The sequence below is a fragment of the Eschrichtius robustus genome, chromosome 1 (assembly GCF_028021215.1).
Source record: "Eschrichtius robustus isolate mEscRob2 chromosome 1, mEscRob2.pri, whole genome shotgun sequence".
Lineage (NCBI taxonomy): Eukaryota > Metazoa > Chordata > Mammalia > Artiodactyla > Eschrichtiidae > Eschrichtius > Eschrichtius robustus.
This window is the reverse complement of record NC_090824.1, coordinates 127,696,892-127,710,333: the sequence shown is the minus strand read 5'-3', so window position 1 is coordinate 127,710,333 and position 13,442 is coordinate 127,696,892. Positions and strand designations below refer to the sequence as shown.

Here is a 13,442-nt window from a genome sequence, read left to right as displayed (position 1 = left end):
TCTTCATAATAATTAAGCCTTTTAGTCTAGAATTCAAGCCTTTTAAGTCTGGTATAAAATGGAGCCTTGGATTTAGTATAAAATCCACGAAGTTGAATGAGAAGTGGGATGTTCCATAAATCCAGATATAAAATCCACTTTGTAAGTAAAAATGTTTTGAGAAACAGATGGTTAAAAGACTTGTCCCAGAAATACACAGAAACTCTTATTTAGCTCCCCTCTCCCAAAAAAAACCATCTTGGAAAATGGGTGAAGTTCCGTAAAGATCTGACATTTTCAGTAACTACAAGAGGGCAGAATCAATACATTTTTTAAAGTATAGCAGTAAGAAACTGATGTTTCCTTCAGAGGTGTTATAACCTGGTTAGAATACAGTTGATGGAATGCTTGCCACCTTTTTGATATTTGGACCCTTGGTATGAAAAGTGCTAGGAGCTTTTTTCCACAACCACTTGTGTGTTTTAGTAGGCGTGAATATGTTGACTGAGAATGCTAGTGCAGAGAATGTACCCAAACGTTCGTCCTTCCCTATTGTCATGTCAGGGTCTTGTTTTGCATCTGGCTTTGTTCCCGCTGGCAGTCTATCCCTGCATTCATAGCTCAAGAAATCTCAGTTCCTTAGCATGAAAAAATACCGTCCAATTTATTGAAACAACGCTGTCTTCCGCACTTGAATTTGCGCAGGCCTCCTGGGAAACCCCTTTCATGTGACTGGGAATCCTCGCCTGCCTGGACCTCCAACACAGTAGGGCTCCTGTACCATGTACTATATGCTGGCAATACTCCCTGCCTTCAAACGCGTCTGCAGGTTTGGGGGAGCGAAAGCAGCCGCCTGACGCAACACCGGTGGAAGGGTGTTAACAGTGCTGTTCAACTGAAGCACTTGACACATGCTATCTGACCATTTTTATCTCCAGGTCCTTTACAGCTCCAACGCCCTCTGCCTTAGGAATCCTCATCATTCGAGTCTAGGTTTTTGGTGTAAAACCCCCACTTCGTCCGTGGGCCGAGCCGGTCCGCGGGGAAGCGGCGACCCCAGCCGCCAGCAGGAAGCGGCCGCCCCGCCCGCCTTCCGTTTCCGGCAGCACGGCGCGGAGATGGCGTCATCGGCGAGTGCCCGGCCGGCCGCCGGCGTGAAGACGCGCGATGTTGAGCCGGCTTCAGGAGCTGCGCAAGGAGGAGGAGACGCTGCTCCGCTTGAAAGCGGCCCTGCACGACCAGCTGAACCGGCTCAAGGTGACCCTGCGCCCCCCACTCCGCTCCTCCGTTCCGTCGCCTCGGCGCCGCGGGCCGCCCGGCTCTCCGCGGAGCCCAGGCGTCTGCGGCGCCCGCCTGGTGCCGCCGGTTAGCCCTTCCTCACCCGGCCGTCGCGGCTGGACCTGGTGGCTTACCGGCACCTGGGGGGCTGGATTTGAGATTATGGGTCCACCCCTCTAAGAATCTTGATCCCGCAGGTCTGGGCTGAGACTCAGCAATCAGTTTGGCGAGTACCGCCCCGCCCCGTCCCAGGCACACACCGGACCCCTGCAGCCCCGGAAACGCGGGCGGCCGCACCACGCGCTGAGGAAGGGAGACCTCCCGCAGGCTCGCCTAGGCCGCCCCTGCCCCCCACCGGCCTCCCCTTCCGAGCCCCTACTGTCTTTACTACTTAGTATGGTCGCTTGATACAGCTCTAGTCTCGCAAAGCCGACCGGCTGGCGGATGCGCCCACTCTGCGAAGGGAGACGGTAAGGCCCTGCGAGAAGAGACCGGCCACAAAGTAGTTCCCGGTAGCTCTTCTCCCCGGAGCTGTTACTGACTCCACGGCCTTGACGAGGAGTCGAGATTGAAACCCATCAGCGCCAGTTCCCAGACCTCTGCGGAAGTCACCCCCTTCAGCCTCAGTGAGACGCTCCTGCTAATTCCTGCTCGGCACTTCCATGCTCTCTAATTCCAAGTGAGATGAGGGTTATGAAGGCTCTTTGTAAACTGAGAAGCACTGTCCACCTGCGACCTGTGAAAACTGCGCTTTCCCTTAGGGTACATGTAATGGCCTGCACTTCTTTGTGTTCTGACATCACCGCAGTGCCTGTACCAGTGCCTAACGTGAGCGTGCTGACGATGGCCGCGGCCAGAGCCTAGATTCCTTTGCGCTCGGGGAAACGCCCCCATTTTCCAGTCTTCCTGCCTTCGCCTTCTTATTACGGGGTAGACAAGCTCGGGTGTGTGGAATCAGAAGACACCTGGCTTTTTTAAGGGCATGCTTGTGTTTTCTCCCCTGGGCTGCTAGGTCTGGGCGAGTGGAAGCCTCGGCTCAGCTAGAACACCTGTTCACCCTAAGAGAAAGGGGCTGGAAGCTTTCCGTGCTGTTTCCTTAACAGGCGGGGAAAGCTCGAGGAGCCCCACCCTTCCCTCTGGAGCTTCACAGAGCTTACCCTGTTTTCACTTCTCATGATGCCCACCGCTTACAGCGTGCTCAATACATCTCACCTACTTCAGTAGCCCAGTGACATAGTAAGGAAAGTGTCCTTGACTCTTCTTTTCTAGGTTGAAGAACTGGCCCTCCAGTCAATGATTAGTTCTAGAAGAGAAGATGAGATGCCGTCTTCTCAGCCTGCGCCTGAACAGTCACATGATGTAAGCTTAATCAAGTGTGGGCCCGGGGAGTCCATTCTGCTCTTACGCTGCTTAGCCATCAAAAATTGTAAATTACATTATCAAGCCCAAAGGACTCTGGGAAGTGCTGATAAGAACTTTCTAGTTTAATGAACTGGCTTGTCTATATTACTGTTTTAAACAGGGAACATCTACCAGCTAGCTACACTGTGGTTGACTGTACTTTTATATTGCCTCGACCTTCCTATTCATCCACTTTCTCTAGTCACTCCAGTGAACTGGGAAGAGTGTGAAGATTTTTGCAGGAAGATGTCAAAACTCTTCCTGTTCTGTGAATAAGCAAGCTTGGGATTTAAAAATAGAGTGTGGCTTCAACTACAAAGCCTAGTGCTAAAAAATGAGTTCTTGCCCTCATCATATCCTTCTCTCACCAAATGCGCTCAGGAAAATCATCTTCTAAATATACCATATTTGAACAGTTCTCCCAGATGCGTGTTAAGCCTTTAAAACTATTGGAAAGCAGCACATCTAAGCCAGCATAATTCTTATGTAAAAACCATGTTTGTAAATCAGGTAACATTCTATCAAATCTAGGGCATTTACTCTGCTCCCATTTTGGCAATGGGGGTTGGGGGGCCAGGGTAGAATTTGGAGAAATAGGAAACTGGCCACAGTTCTTAGTGATAAATATTGCGGATGAATATGCAGTTGAGATTTTATTTGAAAACATTAATTTGTTTTGAGGCCAGTGTTCTTCCTACTAATCCATAATGTGTCCTTGACTAAAGCAGATGTTGGTGCATGTAGACAATGAAGCATCAATCAACCAGACTGCACTGGAGTTGAGCACAAGGAGCCATGTGCCAGAAGAAGAGGAGGAGGAGGAGGAGGAGGAAGAAGAATCCGATTCCTGAAGGGGAGAAGAGCCAGGGTTAGTCATAGGAGTTAAGTTCAAAGCCTCAGGAACTTTCTCTCTTCAAAGAATTCTTGCCATGGGCTCTGTGGCCTCATTTAAAAGGAAGCAAGAACTTTAGGAGGATGTGTAGTTGTAAAAATGGTTCCATCAATAACTCAAGTTTCAGAGTGCTTTAACCAAAATTATGACATACAGAAAAGCAGAGATGCAGTGTTTCAATATTGAGCAGTATGGGTGGTGCTGTGTTTATATTCTGGTCAGATTCAGTAATTGTGTTCAAAACCAGAAACTTACTCTGAAATGCTATTGAGAAGGTCTGGCATTCGCAAAAAGGGCAGAGTTTAAATACAAGCAAGCTTTTCCAATCAATGCCTCTTTTAAGAAAACCAATTAAAGACTGTTTGCATGCCATTGAACCCTTGTGAGCAGAGCAAGGCCACAGCGTGGGAGAGAAAGATGAAAAAGAGGACAGAGGGCCACTTGAGAGCACAAGCTGTTGCCACCTCTCCGTGACATCGTAAAACTGCCTATTAACATGCTTTGTGTGGCTGTCACCACATCTAGGTTGAGACATCACTGTGGTAAAATGTGCTTAGAAATAAAGATAAATAGTCATCAGGCAGCTTGCTGCTTTCCAGACAGAAACAGAGAAGAGGGTCAGTTCCTCTTGGGTGAACGATACAGTAGGATGGTTGAAAACCCATTTCTGGACTTAGGAAATGTGCCATTGAAGAAGGATCACTAGGCTTGGGAGGTTGGATTTTGTAATAAAGAGATGATAGTTACAGAATAAGAGTTGTTAAACTTCATATTTGAAGTTGAGACTCATTTCTGCGTACTGTCCCTTTTCCACTGAATATACAGACAAGTAGTTGCTTAATTTTATAAAAGTAATTGGCCCTGCCCAGAAAAGCCAAACAAAACACAGCCTCCTCAAGCACAGCTCCTTACATAACTGTTCCAGAGAGAGCACAGACATATTTGTTAATATTTCGTTAAAGTTATTTTGAGCTACTCTTACAGGAAGTAGCCAGAAGTTTAAATGAGCATGTTTCTCGGAAAACACAGTGTGAAAATTATTTCGCAACAAAAAGCATCAAGGTACACGTTTTGGGGTCTAACTTAAAATATGAGCATGGGTTTTTAAGAGCTAGAAAAGTTGGGTATGAATTCTAGCTTGACCACCAACTGGTTGCTTGCTTTTCACCTTTGCAGCTCACTTTCCCATCTATAAAATGAGAGTACTCATATCTGCTCTAGCAGTTTCACAGGTCCTTGTGAGACACTCACAAGGTATCCTTTAAAAATCCAACTATTGGCAATTCCCTGGCGGTCTAGTGGTTAGGACTCCGCACTTTCACTGCCCAGGGCCCGGGTTCATTCCCTGGTGGGGGAACTAAGATCCTGCAAGCCGTGCGGCGGCTGGAAAAAAACACAAATCCAACTATTATTGACGTCTCAGTAAGGAAGTTTGAGGAAGGAGTTTGGCCTGAGGAACTCAAAAAACACAGCAAGAGTGATGTAGGGAACATCATTCTTGAGAATTAGATCATTCTTGGTGAAAAGTACTAGGAAGAAATCTTTTTGACTCTCAAAATGAAATACCTTTGGATGTGAATAGAGGATTTAAAACACCCCTCAAAAGACATTGACCTTGAAAGCATTCAGATCCAGGTTTTAGGCACCAGGTTACCCCATTCATTAGTTGGCACACTTTGAGACATTCTCAGTGGTGGTGACATCGTCTCTGTTAGGAAAAGACCCTGGGAGTGAGTAGGGTGTGGGTCTTAAACCTCATCTGCATGTTTGTATATTGAAAACATGTAAGTTAGGCTGTTGACTTAGAACAGATGTTAGCCTCGCAGTGAGAAAAAAAAATGACTGGCTGAGGCAGCCGTGTATATATAGCACTGACCAGTTTTTAAAATCCTGGCTGTATCTCAGGCTCTGGTAGATCTAGAGTGGAACTACCTACTCAGGAGATTTACCTAAGAAGTTCTGTTTTCTAATTTGAAAATGAAATAGGCCTTTTATTGTTAAATATATATTTATTTTGGTTTTCTATCACCTGCCCTCTCGAAGAAAATGAGGGAAGGCAGCCTCACATATAACCTAAATCTCAAAAGTTACTTTTCAAAGAAAGAAGGGTGGCCAATTGGGACATAGCTTCATTTTCTTTGGCTTCACTGCCGCCCCACAGTCACGACAAACCCAGTGCCAGGCACTTGTCTCCTCTCCAGGAAGGTGTCTCAGGTGTAACTGGAGAGAGAAGGGAAGCCATTGCTCAGTGGAGCAAAGCAGCACGGCACAGTCCCGGGTGGAGGCTCCAGTGCCAGTCAGGCACCGGCCGTCCCCCAATCCTACCCCCACCTTACTGTTTTTCCCTTGTATAAAAAGACGGAAGGAATCAGTGGGATCTTTTCACAGGTCCACAGGAAAAGTGGTTGAAAGATAAGGGTGCTTGATGAGAAGAACTGGACAAAGTCCAAAGATTAGAATTACAGGAAGCCCCATTAGTCCAAAGCACTGAACTTGTCCTCAGTGTGGTATTTCCGCCTTCCAGCCTCCTTCCTGTCTTTGCCTTTTCCCTCTCAGTAATGCGTGGCTGCTAAATCTTTTGATTTCTTGTGCACTACAGACATTGAAAATCCCTCCACAGAAGTAGAAATATCTTTCACCCTTTGAATTTGATAGTATATTTATTAGAATAAGAGATTAGATTTGTTAAACATCTGGATTAAAATGGTAAAAGGATTTCCATACAGTTTTTAGGCACTATACACACTGTTGTTTACAATAGCATCAGTACTTGGATTTGGGGAAAGATAAATCTCATACATGTTAATGCCTTGATCCATTTGTAACATTCAGAGTAACTCCACCATTTTAGAAACACTAATCCAAACTTAAAGAGACATAGCACTAAATATCCCACACGGTATATTTAAAAATAAATACAGAAATACAACCAGAAGTCTACAGATCATCACAGTAGACAGACTGGTGAAGCCCCAGCTATCATGGCAGTGAAGGGCTCTGGCTAGATTTTGATGGAAATTGCTGAATTCTACACTAAAAGCAAAAACATAATGAAATAACATGGTACACACTTCCTGATGCTCATTTTCATAGCAGCAAAGCATGCTTCACATGCACTGCCTGTGAAGGATCTTACAAGGCCCCTTCCTACTCAGTTGGAAGGAAGGTAAGCCTGGCAAGAATGAAGTACCACCAAGTGTCAAAGAATCCCGAAAATACAGGCAGCCAGCCAGTCACGGTGTGGGAGAGCAGTGCAGTTTTCAGTAAGAATGACTACCCAACAGTCACCAAAGTTTCACTGTAGTTCAACATTGCACGTTTTGATCATCAGCATACACAAAAATAGCCCCAAGCACAAAGCCAGTCCACTTAGGGGAATAACAATAGTAATAAGAATAAAGATGATAATATTGAAAATGACACGAGTAGAATTTTGGCACATGCTGTGTTCTTCATCCTTTGTCGTAGGTGAAATGCACATCTGAACAGAGACAGGCATGGGAAGGAGGCCCAGAAGCAACATGGCATGCCACTGCACAGGGGACTCGGCTGCTTCCCCATTGCTTAGATGCCAGCCGCGTGGGTGGGTGTGCTGGGCTGGTTAAGGCCAATGGTGGAGCAGAGCCAACCTGCAAAATCCACTTCCTCAGCATCAGATCTCTTGATAAAAGCATGAACCTGTGTGTGAGGAGATGGACAGAAAGTGTATTTAAAAACCAAGGAGGGAAATTCAAGAGTCCTGGGTCTGGAGGTTGTGCTGCATTTGGAAGGTGCTCTGGGAGCCTGCCCTTGGCCGGTTGCAGGCCTAAAGCCCCGGCTCTGCTGGTCTTACCCTTCCCCAAGCCCGCTCTCTCTGAAATGGAGACAGCAGCTCTGCCTGCAGTGCCTCGCAGACTTGTTAAAGGAACAAAGGAACTGATGAACTTGAAAGTGCATGCTACGCTGACCAGGCTCTACATGGCATGTGAGTTCAGACATTTACAGTATCCCACTCCTCCTACCACCACCACCACGTAGGAGACAAAGTTACTTGGTGAGGGGACTGAATCTAAGATAAGCCAGTCAGTACTACAAAGAGGCCCTGTCCCCTTGCAGGGGCGGGCTGGCCCTTTCTTTCCCTGGACTCCCTCTGGCTGCAGGGTCATCCTGGCTTTTCCATTAAACTGATAGGAGGACTGGGGAGATATGTTGGGTATCCTGCAGGCCCCTGATCAGCTGGACTACAGTGGTCAAGGCAGAGCAGGGTATGGGCTCGGGAAGTACTGGATAGATGACTGACAGAGGAGAACAAATGAGTAAGCAGGTGGCAGTGTAAGAATCTGAAATAAATGACTTACCATGAGTTGCTTCAAATCTGCTCTCTCTGCAGGGTTTTTTATTAAGCTTAAAGGAAGAAAGACAGTGTGAGAGCTCTTGCTTGGCACTGGTTCTAACTCAAGATTACTTACGTGTGCATGCATGCCCGTCCTCCCCACACCCCATAGGCTCTGAGGAAGAGTGCCTAAGCCTTACCCACCTTCCTGTTCTTAGCAGAGTGTCACACCCACAGCAGGTTAATAAACGCTTGTTGAATTAAACTAAGGCCAAAAGGCAATATGCCAGTCCCTTTACAGTAAGTGCTGAGCGCAGCAGCTGTTTTGCCCACTGCTAGTCAGATAGGTCACCTAAGTCCTAGCACTCTGGAAGAAGGGCAGCAGCTAAAGGGTAAAAGGCAAAGCTGTGCTCTCCAAGATGGATGGGGAGCCTGACAAAACCAAAGTACTTTCAGAGAACAGGAGGTGACTTACCATTTATTCACAAAATCTTGAAATTCCAGACTGAATACTCCACTGGGCAACTTTGGAGGAGGCTGCAAGTACATGTGAAGACATAGGAAATGCCCGGTGTCCTGCTCCACCCACCTCTCCCTTCCCCACTCCCACCTCTGGGCAGTGCTGCCCTTATCCAGTCAAGGAAAGACAGGGGTGAGAGGCCAATGGCTGCTACCGGGTTACCGTGTTGGAACCATCAATCTCAAACCAGTCAGAACTGGGGCCAAGTCAGTGTTCTGAGCACTCACTTGTCTAGTGACTGAATAAATCACTGTTCCTCTCTGAGCCTCAGATGACCCTTCTGTGAAACGAGGAGGTTGGGCTTAACAATCCCTGGGACCCTTTTTAGCTCTGAGGCTCTACCACTGTACATCTTGGAGTGTGGCAGGGAAACAGAACCATCAATTACTAGGAGCAGCAGCTAGGGGGATATGCAAACCACTAGGCATAGTCCAGCCCGGACAGCACCTGTGAGGCTGGCTAAATAATAAAATGTTTATCCCTCCTGAGCTCTGAAGGAGCACACAAAGTTTAAAAAAACATTAACTGGCAGAGAGCTGGGTCTGGAAGAATGTTACCTACACACTCACTGCAGGAATGAGGGTGTTTGCAGGCATCAGAGCAAGCACACTCGCAGTAGCCCTTGTCTTTCCAGGGTGTATGGCGGAGATCACACAGGGCAAGGCCCTGGGGCACCCTGCTCATGCACCACACAGCCCCAGGAAATGTCACCCACCCTTCTTGTGACCCGTACTGGGGATCTGTGCAGCTTCCTTGTGAGCTGACTCCCAGACACTGCTCCGATGTGTAACCCAAGTCAACAGGTGATTGGAGACTAAAAATCAAACACTTTAACATTACCAGAGGAGTCCAGCCTACTCCTCCTCTTCCCCTGAACGCCTTATCAGAACAGCAGGTGAATAAGCCTGATCCCAGGTCATGGACTAAAACCCAGCTTTCGGGGCCCACGGTGCTGAGGGGGGCTGAAGGGACTATTCAAGGGAGAGGCCAGGCGAGGGAGGGGCTGTGTGCCAGCAGAGTGTGAGGTGCAGCCCAGCCTCCTGGGAGGGAGGATGGGGGCTGAGAGGAGTAGGTGGGAAGGAAGGAAGAGCGCTAGGTGGGACGAGCCTGAGCTGCTTTTCATCTTGGAGCCTGTTTCCTTAGCTGTATGAAAAGGAAAACAAAACCAGCCTGGCCCACCTGAGCAGTGCCTGGAGCACTCAGTAGGAAAATGAATGTGAAAATATCTAAGAAATCGGTGCACACTAGGTGACTGGCAACTATTTGACCTCAGCCGTCCCTTCCCTTAATGTGGCTCCCACCCAGCACGACCCAGTTTAGGTCCCAGCAGGAGAGGATGGCTTTCCTAACACAAATGCAACACATTCTGCCGCCCTTGAGTCCTTAAGCAGCCTAGATTAGATCCCGAACTTCCTGTGTCCCACAGTGCTTAGCATAAAGCTGTGCAGCCAGGCAGTAAAGAGAGCTGAACTAAGCTCTCCAGTAGACTGTGAACCAGTGACAGTGATTTTTTAACTGCTGGGGTGAGCCAGGATTTTCCCTGCTGAGTTTGTAATGAACAAGGGGACCTATCTGAGCCTTTGGGGGTCTGGTTTTAGAGAGCAGTAAGAAAGCATGAATCTCCACTAGTCTCAAGGAAGAAGAAAATGGGGTGATGCCCTTTACCACGCACCTCAGCCGAGTGGGAGGCCTCCAGCTGCCTCCCAAACAGGTCAGAGCTAGACCCTCCTCTTCCTCTACCCATGCTGCTCCGGACACCACGAGAGTGCTGGCCTTCCTTAATCATCTGAAATCCTGTCCTGCCCTCGAGCTCCTCCAGCCCTGCCCCACCCCCCTCTGAGCAGCCATGGTGCTAGTCCTAGCTTCCCGCTCCCCCAAACCCAAACTGATGAATACTTGTCAGTCCCTTCCTTGATCCTTTTTACATTTAAACATACTGGTATATATAGTTCACAAATAATATATCTTCTTTGTATTAAAGTTAGCCAACAGCAATTGAATTCAACCTGTTATTCCATCACTTCAAGATAATCACTATATCATATTACTTTCCAGGCTTTATGTGCACATACATGCGTACATAGATTTCTTTAAAGAACCAATCATAGTATACATACTATTTTATAATCTGCTTTTTGCACACAACTAATGGTGAATATTTTCCATATCTCCTTCTGCACTGTCACTTTTTATGTTCATTGCTTTATATGGAGAAAACCATATATTGCAGTTACACATGCATTTGCCTTGCCTCCCCTACACAATCTAACAGTCTTTAAGACCTGAGACTGTTTTTCCATTTGTGGATCCCCATCTCACTCCTACCGCCACCCCACAGTGCTTAGCACATAGTAAGTGCACAAGAAACGCTAGCTGAAAAAAAGGAAATGCCTGGTGACTGAAGGATGAGAATGTAAATGGGCAGGTGGAGGCTCCTGAATCTGAGAGAGGAGGAGGGACTCAGAGCTGCATGAAGATGTTCCTGGGGAAGGGACTTCTGCAGCCTCTAAACCAGCCACTCAATTCCAGGATCATGACGCACAAACCAGGACACACGAATCTTGGAGCCCGGGCAGCCCATACTGTGGGAACAGTTCAGAGGTTTCCCAGACAAATCATCTGTGAGTTTTTTTCTTAAGAGGAGCAAATAAATTCCAAGGTCAAAGAAGCCATGCAGTACCTTACCTCATTGACTATGTAATCCAACAACTCAAAAATTGCCATGGGAGGTCGGCTGTCCATTCCATAAGCTACAGATTTTATAAAAAGAAAAAAGAAAACACTTCTCAGAAACAGAAGGTTATTTGCCAATATGAGGCTAGGGGTGGGCATGGACCCTAGTGACTAGAACAGAGTCGTGGACGATAAAGAGAGACAGAAGAGCCACAGATAAGGCCTGAACACAGAGGGGACCAGCCAAAGCCACGGAGTAAGCTGACCAGGGTCGGAGTCTGGGCTCTGCCGCATCCAAGATTTGTGACCTTAGGTAAATCAGCTGACCACTGAGCCTCATTTTGAGTTTCGTAGAGATGGGTAAAAATTATGTCTGCCTTTCTCCCCTTCCTTACACTGAAAGAGGAGCAAATGAGATAATAACTAAATAACTCTAAAGGATTTAGTTTTCATGTTCCCTGAACTTGGGTCTCTTCCTCTTGGCTCTCCGGGGCCACAGCCACCAGCCCCTGCAACAACCCGCCATTGGCTACCCCTGCCCCCTCCCTGTTTCTCCTTTCATGCATGCCCTCTCCCATGTGGGCCTCATGGAGGTAAAGACCAGGTCTCCCTGGTCAGACAGGAATGCCCTAGCAGGAGCTACATCAGAAGATGAGAGCTGGGCCAGGATCTTCCAATACCAGGTTTCCTTCACAGTTCAGAAAGGCAGGCAGTGCTACACAGTGCTTACCACCTCAGAGTCAGACTTGGCCACTTACAAATAAATGCACGTGGCGAGTCAAGCACTCTGTGCCTCAGTTTCCTCACACCTAAAATGGAAATTAGAGTAGTGCTCACACACGACTGCTATTAAAATCAGACAACGCTAGGCAAATCTATGGAGATAGAAAGTAGACTGGTGATTGCCCGGGGGCCAGGGTGGGGCAGCTGGGAGTGATTGCTAATGGAGATGGTTTCTTTCTGGGGTGATGGAAATGTTCTTGAATTACATAGTGGTGATGGTTGTACAACATGGAGGAATATACTAAAAACCACTGAACTGTACATTTTAAAATGTGCCTTTTATGTTGTTAATTTTATCTCAATTTTTAAAAAATCTACCTAAAACAAAGTCATGATTTTTAAAATTAGATAATACATATAAAATACTAAGCGCAGTACCAGGAACACAGTGGGTACTCAACAAATGGTAGGAAGTTGTTGGTAATAATAATTTCCTACACCTGGAGACCCATGCCCCAGCCTGGCTCCAGAGACAGAGAATCAGCCCTCCAGAAACCCCTGACAGCAAAAGACCACCCACAGGCCAAGCTGGGGCCACACCAGGCCACTCACAGCTGAGGGGCCTTCCGGGAGTCCTTGGCCGGGGCGGTGTCTCAGCCGCATCTCCCTCCACCTGGCACCCAAACATCAGCTCCAGCTCCTTGGCATCTGGAGGAGGGATGGGATACCTCCCGACCGCCATCTCAACCAGAGAGAGCCCCATGCTCCAGATGTCCGACTGCACCGAGTAATGAGTCCCCTGGAGTCTTTCTGGCTGCAGGAGAGACAGACACATTTATCACCTGTGAGCTAGCTTGGCCCATGCATAAGAGGGATGGGTGAGTCCTCATGAATACCTGGGGCTTCCTGCCCCTTTGAGGCTTGCTTGCACTGCAAGAGAGTGCAGGGCTGCCCTGCTTGGTCCCAGCCCTAACGTCTACTTATGCATTTTATCTTCTGCCCCTTCCTCTCCAGAGCTCACATCCTGTTTCAGGACCTCCACTAACCTCTTCAATTTGGCTTCCCACCTGCCCCCAAATGCTGTAATTACCAAATCCTAGCTGGCTCCCGTGGGTCTGACCCCTAACTGCTGTCTCCCCTATAACCTGCCCTGAACTAACAGCATCCTACCCAGCTGGGCCCTGGCTAGGCTTCAGCTGTGGCTCCAGCTTTGCTCATCCTGGTCACTGTCTTACATGTGCAGGACAGCTTATCCAAAGCCCAGCATGAGAGGCTCATCTTGAGTCCTGAGTCCAAAAACATGAAGCTTCTGGAACATGGGTCATGAATGAGGTATCAGTGGGTAGAGAGAACACTGGCCTTGAGAGTAAGGAAAGCTGAGTTCTAAGACCAGCTTTGCCACTAACTCACTGTTCTTGGGCAACATCGAAGAGTAGAAAAGGCAAAGGATCTGGGTTCAAGTCCCAAGTCTGGGACTTACAAGCTAGGTGATCCTGAGCCTCAGTTTCCTGGGGCTAGTGAAATGGGGCTAATGATGATAGTAACAACATAACAAAATACCTGCTCTACTAACTAGGGCACTGAAAAGGTCAAATCAAATGAAAATGTATGGTAGATGCTGCAAAATGTTATGCAAATATGAGTTGTTATTGGTGAGAATAGTC

General features: G+C 47.6%; 2 protein-coding genes across 5 annotated transcripts in view; one reads left to right on the top strand and one right to left on the bottom strand.

The window, feature by feature from the left end:
• The first annotated feature begins 120 nt into the window (after window positions 1-120).
• Window positions 121-4,320, top strand: SNAPC5 (small nuclear RNA activating complex polypeptide 5). 4 transcript variants are annotated; one of them, XR_011075334.1, is made up of 3 exons: window positions 121-1,236; window positions 1,455-1,727; window positions 2,527-2,616. XR_011075334.1 is itself a non-coding variant. In XM_068554114.1 (3 exons), exons 1-3 carry the CDS (start codon window positions 1,147-1,149, stop codon window positions 3,507-3,509), a joined length of 303 nt encoding a protein of 100 aa, XP_068410215.1. In that variant the 5' UTR covers window positions 121-1,146; the 3' UTR covers window positions 3,510-4,320. The 4 variants fall into 4 exon arrangements, 3 of the variants coding, with proteins under 3 accessions (XP_068410215.1, XP_068410208.1, XP_068410227.1); XM_068554114.1 differs by lacking the exon at window positions 1,455-1,727 and adding an exon at window positions 3,387-4,320; XM_068554107.1 differs by lacking the exon at window positions 1,455-1,727 and adding an exon at window positions 3,384-4,320.
• A 1,871-nt stretch (window positions 4,321-6,191) lies between these two features.
• Window positions 6,192-13,442, bottom strand: part of MAP2K1 (mitogen-activated protein kinase kinase 1) — an 80,570-nt gene continuing 73,319 nt past the window's right edge. Inside the window, exons 7-11 of the mRNA XM_068554092.1 lie at window positions 12,391-12,592; window positions 11,068-11,132; window positions 8,338-8,399; window positions 7,888-7,933; window positions 6,192-7,228 (exon numbers count right to left, since the gene is read on the bottom strand). Coding sequence (XP_068410193.1) covers window positions 7,115-7,228; window positions 7,888-7,933; window positions 8,338-8,399; window positions 11,068-11,132; window positions 12,391-12,592 — 489 coding nt within the window. The 3' untranslated portion in view covers window positions 6,192-7,114. The remainder of the gene's footprint in view (window positions 7,229-7,887; window positions 7,934-8,337; window positions 8,400-11,067; window positions 11,133-12,390; window positions 12,593-13,442) is intronic.